The 11,351-nt window shown below is 41.9% G+C and overlaps 1 protein-coding gene across 1 annotated transcript; it reads left to right on the forward strand.

The window, feature by feature from the left end:
• The first annotated feature begins 1,192 nt into the window (after positions 1–1,192).
• LOC147003253 (mas-related G protein-coupled receptor member A6-like) lies at positions 1,193–10,050 on the forward strand. The gene is made up of 2 exons (XM_085840906.1): positions 1,193–1,203; positions 9,063–10,050. Exons 1-2 carry the CDS (start codon positions 1,193–1,195, stop codon positions 10,048–10,050), a joined length of 999 nt encoding a protein of 332 aa, XP_085697032.1.
• Positions 10,051–11,351: the final 1,301 nt, after the last annotated feature.

The following is an 11,351-nucleotide window of genomic DNA, read 5'->3' on the forward strand; positions in this document are numbered from 1 at the left end:
CATTCTCGTTCAAACCACCATGCCAGTCATTGGTGTCCCCACAGAAGACATCTTTCTTTCACAGTTAACCTAATCTAGAAAATCTTATTAGCATGTCTCCCAAGTGACTTTCCTTTCTGTCAAGTTGGCAGACAAAACTAACCATTGCAGAAGGCTATGCTACCATTAACCTCATGATCCAAGAGTTATTGAGCTCTTTCTGCTCACATCCAATTGGTTACATGGTGTCATGGGATATCAAGAGAAACTAAAGAATTACATAACATACTTTTTCTGGATTTGAATTTTCAGAGGCACTATATGCCAGAAAAGGAGATTGGATTCTGAGGGTAAGTGGTGATCTCTACAGCTCCTGACAGTCTCAAAGATCCTGTTGACAAGTAGATTTGTCAGGAGCACCTCAGAAATATAGTAATGGATGGATGGATAGATGGATAGATAGAAAGATAGATAGATAGATAGATAGATAGATAGATAGATAGATAGATAGATCTTTAGTCACTCCTTAGTATGTCTAGTATACATACAACATTTTTACATCTCCTGGAGTTAGATTATGTAATTGTTAACATAGACAAATTCTAAAATAAAAATGAATGTTTGGTGATCAAAACTATAACCTCATCTATTAAGATATTTAGGAATAAATACTTTAACATGTAATTGCATCCAAAGAACAATGTTTTTAAAAACATTCCCATTTAGTTTGATGCATTTCTATTATTTGGAAGAAACTGGGAATGTGCCGACATCAATGCTTTAGCAAACAAAAGGAGAAGCCAGGCCATGGGGAGTATGAAACAACTGCTAGAGACATTGCTCCATCCTTACCTAGTGCTTAAGGACACTGCTCACTTTGCTTGGCATTATTTTCTAGGTGGCAAGAAACTGCAAGCAAAAATCACTTACAGGAAGGAGGACACAGTGGAGTTGTGATGCGTCTATGTAGAGAGAGATAAAAGCATAGTAAAACCAGATATGGAGAAATGTCTCAGGAGAAACATGATGTAACAGACCCTACACTTCCACTTGCCAATAGGACTCTGAGCAGGAAACCACAGGGATGTCTGGGGTATTGATAACCTTTACTTCCTCTCAACTTGTAAATGCACTTCTTCAGAGCAAAGAAATATCCTGTAGTGACTGTATCTTTCCTTCTACACAAGCCAGCGGGCTACATCCAGCAAGAGCAATGGGGGAAAGGTAAGAGTCTATATGCAACTTATTTTTGAATCTATTGTTATATCTTTTGTGTGTTATATCCACATAAATCCATAATGAGGTAGCATATTCTAGTTGCCATGAGGACCATGAGAGGAAAAGATGAGCAGTGTGCAACTCCCTTTTGGTGAGTTTGGTGCAAACAGTCTGGACAGTGAGTGGTTGGAAGCTGCTAGTTAATGATCATGAGACTCCATCCTGATCTCCTTACAACTAAATCTTTTGCTGCTAACCTGCTCAACGGATGAGCTCAAATCACAGAACCTTATGACCAGAGAATGCAGGGGGTGTTCCAGCAGACCTGAGGTAACTTCAGTGCACATCCTCTTGCTTTGTCAGTTTGCATATGTCAGCCAGTGGTCTTGCGAAACAACAGAGCCCAGTTAGCTACGCTACCCAAATTCAGAAAAAAGGGATTGCCCAGCTATCTAGAGAAACAGAAAGCAGGTTCTGACTGCTTAGGGCAAGCAGTAGCCGCCCATTCAACATCACAAATTAGACACCAAGCAGGGAGGAGGTATGTCCACGCCAAAGAAAAATTTTAAAAAGTGTTTCCCCACAAATGCTCAACCATCAGGAAAAGAAAGACACAGCTTTATATATCTCAAGAGATCATGAGTTCTCTGAAAGACACTAACAAAGCTACGACAGCATTGATTTTAAAACAGGGAGAGGGAGAGGAATGATAGAAAATGCATACCAGTCCAATTCTCCTTAAAACTGTCAGTAAAGTTCAAGAATATGAAGACAAGAAATTAATTAAGATATGGAAGCAACACAGCAGCTGAGTAAGCAACCATCTCCTTATTAAGACACAAATTTGAACAGCTATCTTTTTCATCAGGATATATTAATCATACAAAATAACTGATTATCTAATGATGTTTCATATGTAAACACAGTACCTGGATGGGATTCATACCTTCACCACCTTCTCGTCCCTCCCTCCTCTTGCTCTTCTGCACAATCCCCTAAATAATCCCAAATGGTACTGTCGTGTGGGATATTTTTTTCAGTTCTTCAATCCCCTCAATGTTCCTCAATCTGTAATAATTTCATTGCTTATATATGTGTAAGTATAGGTTAGAAGTAGTTTAAGGTATCTTCCTTGATCACACTCCCCACACACACACTTTATTGATTGAGTCAGGGTCTCTTCCTGAACCTAGAGCTAGCCAAATTCAGCTAACCTGGCTTGCAAGCTCACCCTGGGGACCCCTGTCTTAGTTATGGTAACTATTGCTATAATGAAACCATGAGCAAAAGCAACTTGGATAGGGAAGGGAAACATGGGTAGGAAATGGTTTGCTTTGCTCACAGTTCCATATAACAGTTCATCATCAGAAACAGTGAAGACAGGAACTCAAGCAGGGCAGGGACCTGGAGGCAGGAGCCAATGCAAAGGCCATGGAGGGATGCTCCTTGCTGCCTTGCTCCTCATGGATTGCTTAGCCTGCATTCTTATGAAATCCTGGACCACCAGAACAGGGATTGCACTATAACAATAAGCCGGGGCCATGCCCCATTAGCCATTAATTAAGAAAATGCCCTACAACTGGATCTTATGGAGACATTTTTGAGGTTTCCTCCTTTCAGATGACTCTATCTTGTGTCAAGTTGACATAAAATCAGTCAGCATCGCTTGCTGATGCAGCTACCTGGAGATCTAAACTCCACACCTCATATTTGCACAACAAGTGTATTATCCACTGAATCATCTCCATGGCTTTTTACTAGGATACTGGGAATCTGTACCCAAGGACTTTTGATCCACTGAGCCATATCCTATCCCCACATTTTTCCTCTATAACTAAATAAAACTATCATTTGTTTGTGTCTATGTATGTGTATGGGTTTGTGTGTGTGTGTGTGTGTGTGTGTGTGTGTGTGTGTGTGTCCATGTGTGTGTGTGTGCGTGTGTATAAGTATGTGTGTGTGTCTCCTTTACCCATACATCCTTTTTTTTTTTTTTGAGCATGTGGGTTGCTTCCATAATTTGACTATTGTGAATCAGAGCACAGTAAACATAACTATAACTATTATAGTTATAATTGTCTCTATTTATAATGACTTTGATTTCTTGAGCTATACACCCAAAAGCAGCCTACATGGAGCCTATGGAAATTTTAGGTCTACTTTTTGAATGATAGCCACACCAACTGCCTTAATGGCTGCAATACCTTATATTCCCTCCAGTAGTCAAGGGATCTGTTTTCACTGTGCCCTCACCAGCATCCATTCCTGTTTATTGCCTTAGTGATATTCATTTGGCTTGGGATGATCATTTTAATTGATTTTGTGCAGCTTGAGAGATGGGGGTAATTTCAATCTTCTACCTGTGGATTTCCTGTTTAATAGCATTGTTTCCTGAAGAGGCCATCTTACTTACAGTTGTTGATGGTCAGATGGAAGCAGCTGTGTGGTTTTACAGTTGTTTCCTCTAATCGTCAACACTGGTCTCCAGTTTCCGTTTCTTGTGCTGGTATCACTCTTGGTTCATTGGTACAGGTTAGTATTACCATTTGAAACCAGACAGTGTGATGCTTCTAGCACTGTTCTTGCCCAGGATTGCCATGGTCATTTCTGGCCTTTTGTGCTTCTGTATGATTTTAGGATTTTCATTTCTATTTGTGCAAGAATGTGATTGGACTTTGGTGGAGACTCCCCTGAATCCATTTTCACATTACTGATGCAGACAATAGACAGACATGGATCTTTCCAAAGCTTTAAGTGTCTTCCAGTGCAGTTCCATCCATCTTTTCTTTATTGCTTCATGAATATATTTATTTGATCTTATCTGGAGTTCCTGCTCCTCTTCTGCAAGGTATACCCTGCTGCTCATCCTTCCTGCTGGGTTTTTATTTAACTTAATGTGTTTTTTTTTAATATTTCCATTTGGATTTGAGTTTGATTTTGAATAGTTTGGGGTTTTGGTTGGGTTTTTTTTGTTGTTGTTGTTCAGTTTGGTTTGGTTTGGTTTGGTTTGGTTTGGTTTGGTTTGGTTTGGTTTGGTTTGGTTTGGTTTGGGTTTGGGTTTTTCGAGATAGGGTTCTCTGTGTAGCCCTGGCTGTCCTGGAACTCACTCTGTAGACCAGGCTGGCCTCTAACTCAGAAATTCGCCTGCCTCTGCCTCCCAAGGGCTGGGATTAAAGGCGGGTGTCACCACCGCCCTGCTTGTTGTAGTTGTTGTTGTTGTTGTTGTCGTTGTTGTTTTTGTCTCATTTTTCTTGCTGAACTTCTCTCTTTTATTTTCTTGTTTCTGTTTTTTCTCAACAAATGTTGTTGTTGTTGCTGCTGCTGCTGCTGTTGATTTTGCTGCTGTTGCTACTGCTGTTTTACTTTTGTTTTGTTAAGACAGGGTCTCACCTTGTAGTCCTGGCTGACCTAGAACTTACTTTATAGACCAGGCTGGACTTGAACGCACAGAGATCCACCTGCTTCTGCTTCCTGAGAGCTGAGACTAAAAGAGTGCACCTCCATATACACACTCACCTATGTTTTCAGCTGACACCCTGTCTTCCTCGGTTTGTTCAAATATGCCTAGAGGATGGTCATAGCCTTTAACACTGGGCTATTAAATTATTTGTCTGGCATTTCAACAATTTTGGTAAATTTATATTCTGTTATTGGGGATTAAAAGTTCTTTAATATATCACACCACCTTACCCACCTTATTTTCCATATCCCTTGCTATGTGTACCTGAAACTTGAACTCCAGAATTTAGGCTATAGCCGACCCTTGTGTTTGGCTTTATTACCTCTTCAGCAGTTAGTACCTCCTGCCCAAGTAGATCTGGTGCCAAGATAACAATCAACATCCTAGATCCACACTGCTTGACAGAGTAGACATTCATATCCAATGGAAGTGCAAGGTACATTTGGTGTGTGGCTATATAAAATGTTTGATGTTGTCTCCCAAGCCAAAGGGCTTGCCTTTACCAGTTCTCCTAATACAATCCACCTCCTTGGCACTAGTGAGCAAGCTAGGAAATGCTGGGGACCCCTACCCTACTACATGTTTCTGGGTTGCAGAGACACCCCACACACACACTCTCTATCTCTGAAACAGGGTTTCCCTAGTTGTCCTGGTACTCACTCTGTAGACCATGCTGGCCTGGACCAAGCACAGATCTTCTGCCTCCCAAGTGTTAGGATTAAAGGTGGCACCACTACTTGGTTGCAGATAGAGTCTTAAACATTGTTTTTGCAGAGAAAGTGTCTAGTGAGCTTGTCTCTTTGATTGCAGCCCTACTTGGGCCAAAAGAATTGTGCCCCACCTCCTATGCCTTTGTTTATCATTTTATGTTAGGATCTATCGTTTCTTCTATAAATCTAAAGTTCAGTATTTTGGGGTTTGTCCTTGTCTTGGTCTACGTTTGGGGTGTTATTCCTCCTGCCTCTCATATGCCTCACATCTCCTGGCAGTCTTTTGACTGATCAGTGGAAATGCAGGAAGGTCCCAGATAATTCTCTTTCTTCTCCCATCTGGCCTCATTGTGGAATGCCTATTCATTTACGACAGCATCTTAAGAAGAACTGAGAGAACTAGGCACCAGACTAGAATACCTGGTTTTAGTACTTTTTTTAAGACACCTTAGAAGCAGAAAGACAAGAGTTGCCTGTATCACCTCTCCCCAAATTGGTAGAGAGAGATCCCTGCTAAATCAAGAAAATAAAGTAAATTGAATCCAAATCTTAGATTAAAAATCTTGTATCGGGTGTTTCATCGTGACACATAGTGTCAGTCAGAACCCCACATCCCCTTCCCCTAAGCAAGTGGCCCAGAACTGAGACTCTAGAGTTACACTAGCCCAGGGCTAATGGCTGCCTCTCCCATCTCTCCCCCACCTCACCATGACAGAAGACTCCACCCACTGGAAGATAAGGCACGAAAGTGAACATGTGACTTAGCCTTATAGAATATCAGACACACTTCAGTGAGAACCAAAACTAGACAGAGCTAAAACACCTCATCCACTGGCCAGCGTTTTCATACTGACTCTCTAACCCCACCCTGGCAGGCCACAGAGACTGTCCCCTAAAGGGACAGGTTTTGGTTTCACTTGCTGCAACAGCAGCCTTACTCTGGGCTTTGGTGGATCTGAGACATAGTGCACATTCCTTCATCTATTAGCTCTCTAGTGTAACTGACTTCAGTATATCCCAGCATCCATCACCCAACCTCACACAACACATCACTGACTAAAGTCCCAGCCACTGACTTAAGACAAAGTAGAATCCTCAAGGTGTTGCCTTAGAATTCAGTGTGAGCCATATGATGTCTGTTCCCAAGACGGAAACCATTGTGAAGCCTATGGACCTATCTACATGCAAGATGGGAAGAACAGAAGCCAACTGTTGGTTGGGTTCTGCCCTGGCCTCCTTACCTGTATCTGAGCATACTATTTTTAACCATGAATTGAGCTCAACAGAAATATCCTGTTCCTCCCAAGTGCTACATGGTCTCTGTGAGCTTAGGGATGTCAGTGTTTCGTAACACAATGCCCACTACACCCATCTCCCAATCCCAGACAGTAATGACTGAGGAAAAAGGGGGAAATTAACACCAAACCATTGTATGAGAGCTCTGAGTACACCACAGCTAGAAAGAGTGGTACAGTGCCTGAGCATGTGCTGGAGAGCAGAAGAGGTGCCTGCATCTAACACAGAGCCAGCATGAGAATTCTGAAGGCAAAGTTCCCCTTAAACTGAGGACAAACCTGGGTTTGGTTTGCCTCCTACTGGTGAGACAGTGACAATACACCCCCAACAGCAAGATCACCACAAGCCTCAAGTTCGGGAGCTCAGAGTACATTAGGAAGCTGCTTAGAATCTCTAGGTGCACAGATTATGAGCACTAATCTATAGCCCATTCCTTGAATACATGGATGGTATGCTTGCCAACACGCTCAAGAGATTTCAAGGAGGGCTGAGGGTGCTATGTGTATTTATTTAGCACATACAAGCCTCAGCTTCAGTCCTCACCACTAGAAGAAAAGAGACCACGACTTTCACTAGTGAACAAAATAAAGAAAGGGAGATACTGGGAAGATTATTGTGGTAAAGTGCCTTTTGCAGAAGCATGAGGCCCAGAACTCAAATGCCTGGCAACTCACATAAAAGCCAGGCGTGGCACATACCGGTAAAGAAAGCAGAGACAGGAGGGTCGGGGCTTTTTGGCCAATTAGTCTGACTAAATGAGTGAGCTGTAGGCTCAGTGAGATGCTCTGTCTTAAAAACTAAGCTATCAAGCAATTGAGAAAAACAACAATGGCCATCAGTCTTTGCCCTTCCCAAACACTGTGATGAGTATTTTCTTGTAATAGAAGCTATTCAGCTATAGGGAAGTCCCCAGCTCCCACTGGGTCCTTGGACCTTAGATTTACTTTCTATGATTAAATGGAGTTTGAAAATGAAATGGTAGTTCTTAGAATTGGTTTCTTTTGCTTCTTTCCAACAAATATGTATTAATAAAATGTCTTTAACAAAAGGTATGTTCAGTCAAAACAACCCTGAGATTCCACTTCATACAAGTCAAAATGGCTAAAATCAAAAACTCAGCAGCATATGAGTGACAGCAGATGCTGGTGAAAATGTGGAGAAAGAGAAATAATCCTCCATTGCTGGTTGGAATGTTTACTGGTACAACCACTCTAGAAATCAGTTTGGTGGTTCCTCAGTAAATTGGACATAGTACTACCGGAAGATGCAATAATACCACTCCTGGGCATATACCCAGAAAATGCTCCAACATGTAATAAGGACACATGCTCTACTATGTTTATAGCAGCCTTATTTATAATAGCCAGGAGCTAAAAATAATCTAGATTTCCCTCAACAGAGGAATGGATATATAAAATGTGGTACATTTACACAATGGATTGTACTACTCAGATGAATCATTACATTCTTAGGGAAATGGATAGAACTAGAAAATATCATCCTGAGTGAGGTAACCCAATCACAAAAGAACACACATGGTATGTACTCACTGATAAGTGGATACTAGCCCAAAAGCTGCAAATAACCAGGATAAAATTCAAAGACCACATGAAGCTCAATAGGAAGGAAGACCAAAGTGTCGGTGTTTCGGTCCTTCTTAGAAGGAGAAAAAATAATCACAGGAACAAATATGGAGATAATGTGTAGAGCAGAGACTAAAGGAAAGGTCACCCACAGACTTCCAACCTGGGGATTCATTGCATATACAGTTACCAAACCCAGACACTATTGTGGATGCTAAGAAGTGCATGCTGACAGAAGCCGGATATAGCTGTCTCCTGAGAGACCCTGCCAGAGCCTTACAAATACAGAATCAGATGTTAGCAGCCAACAATTAGACTGAGCACAGGATCCCAAATAGAGGAGTTAGAGAAAGTACTGAGGGAGTTGAAGTGGTTTGCAACCCCATAAGAAGAACAATATCAACAAACCAGACACCCCTTTGCCCCACCCTCCAGGGAATAAGCCATCAACAAAGAAGTACACATGGCTCCAGCTGTATATACGAGAGAATTGCTGTGTCATGCATCAATGGAAAAAAAGGTCCTAGGACCTTTGAAGGCTCGATAGATGCTCCAGTGTATGGGAATCGAGGGCAGAGAGGTGGAAGTGGGTGTGTGGGTTGAGGAACACCATCATAGAAGCAGAAGGAGGGAGGATGAGATGGGGATTTGCGGGAGAGGGAAAAGCAGGAAAGGGGATAACATTTGAAATTTAAATAAAGAAAATATCCAATAGAAAAAAGAATTAAAAACAACAACGAAAACAAAAAAAAAAGGGAAAAGAAAAACAAAAGGTGTGTTCATAGGGAAGGCCTCATTTCTTCTTTGTGTTCCCAGCAGCACCAGTGCAGGGTTTCTGGCCCTAAACACCTCTGCCTCACCAGTGGCACCCACGACAACAAATCTAATGGATGAAACCATCCCTGGAAGTATTGACATCAACTCCCTGATCCAACACTTGATGATCATCATCTTCGGACTGGTTGGGATAACAGGAAATGCCATTGTGTTCTGGCTCCTGGGCTTCCACTTGCACAAGAATGCCTTCTCAGTCTACATCCTAAACTTGGCTCTGGCTGACTTGCTCTACCTCTTAGGTCACATCATAGCTTCCACTCTGTTTCTTCTCAAGATTTCCTACCCTAACATTATCTTTCGCGGGTGCTTCTTCACCGTCATGATAGTTCTGTACATCACAGGCCTGAGCATACTCAGTGCCATCAGCACTGAGCGGTGTCTGTCTGTCCTGTGCCCCATCTGGTATCGCTGCCACCGCCCAGAACACATATCAACTGTCATGTGTGCTGTGATCTGGGTCCTTTCCCTGTTGATCTGCATTCTGAATAGGTATTTCTGTGGTTTCTTAAATACCAAATATGTAAATGACTATGGGTGTATAGCATCAAACTTCTTTACTGCTGCATACCTGATATTTTTGCTTGTGGTCCTCTGTCTATCCAGCCTGGCTCTGCTGGCCAGGTTGTTCTGTGGTGCTGGGCGGATGAAGCTTACCAGATTGTACGTGACTATCATGCTGACCATTTTGGTTTTTATCCTCTGTGGGTTGCCCAGTGGCATCTACTGGTTCCTGTTATCCAAGATTAAGAATGTTTTCACTGTATTTGATTTTAGTCTTCATCTGGCATTAATTGTCCTGACTGCTCTTAACAGCTGTGCCAACCCCATCATTTACTTCTTCGTGGGCTCCTTCAGGCATCGATTGCAGCACCAGACACTCAAAATGGTTATCCAGAGTGCACTGCAGGACATTTCTGAGACACCTGAAAACATGGTGGAGATGTCAAAAAGCAAAGCAGAGCCATGATGAAGAGCCTCTGCCTGGACCTCAGAGGTAGTTTTGGAGTGAGCACTGCCCTGCTGCACATGACCACACTGTCCACTCTCCTCTCAGCTGACCTACTTGGCATGCCTCAGTGGTCTACCAACACCTTGAACAGCTCTTCCATAACTTAGTTTTTCTCCATCTCCTGAGTAATAGCATTAATCAGAAAGTATCATGTCTGCATCCTTCTTGACATTAATCAAATTGTCATGCTAACTTCCTCTGAAGCTTTCTTGCTGTTTCTTTGGAACTTTTGTTGCCATGGAAATAGCCCAGGTCCAAAACCATGACTCTCTTGTCTGTGATTGTTCTGTACCTGAATGTAGGTTTTAGAAAGCAGAACATGAAATACAATTTAACACATGACATCTGGGGTGTACATCAGAATGTAGAGTTTCATATTCAGCAAATAAGGAAAAAATCAGCCTCAATACACACACATGCACACAAACACACATACACACATTTTAATGTGTGAGTAGAAATAGTAGAATTAAAAAGATAATTGAGAGAGTAGAGTAGAAAAAGAAACTGCTTTTATACATGGAAGTCACAGATGTGCTGCAACAGAACAAATGAGCAGAGGGGAAAGAGAAAGGAGAGAATTGAAAAGGAAAATTAACATTGTTCTGAGTGCCAAAGTTGCATTCTGACCAGCCAAGGCTCCTGTAGCCTGTATAATGTAATGGCACTGGGAAAGTTTTCTACTATTCCTCCCATCTCTGTGTAGTTGTGGCAATCCATTTGGACAGATTCCTGAGCTTGGGAAAACCAAATTCCCAACATGGTCATAACTCTGAGAAGTCTCAGATCTTACTATAATGTATGGAGTGCTTGTCTGAAGTTAACTACAAGGGAGAGATTTTGAGTCAAAGATATGAACACAGTGGGTGATTAAGTATAGTCATGTGAGATATAATGATGTTTCCAGTTTGGGGCCATTAAGTACAGAAGTTAGCAAGTAGAGCTAAGGGTTTAGGGGAAGCTGTTGCCAGAAATTACATGTAGAAGCTATGGTATGGAAATTCAGAAATACAGAGGAGTCTACTATGGTGCAGAGCACTGTACTCCAATAGGCAAATTCCAACCATCAACACACATCTAAAGGTGTAAGAAGCTAGGACCAGCCAGTGGAAATTTGTCTACTGTACCTATTCATGAAGGGCTAGTTACAACTGTCTCTGCACACACAACATACCTTATGGTTGCTAAGTAAGTGCCACCCAAAAGGAGAGAGAAAGCCAAATATTAAACAAAATTTGTTTTCATCAACTAAAACAGAT

Source organism: Mus caroli, unplaced genomic scaffold, assembly GCF_978045245.1.
Source record: "Mus caroli unplaced genomic scaffold, Mus_caroli_1 scaffold_8, whole genome shotgun sequence".
Taxonomy (NCBI): domain Eukaryota; kingdom Metazoa; phylum Chordata; class Mammalia; order Rodentia; family Muridae; genus Mus; species Mus caroli.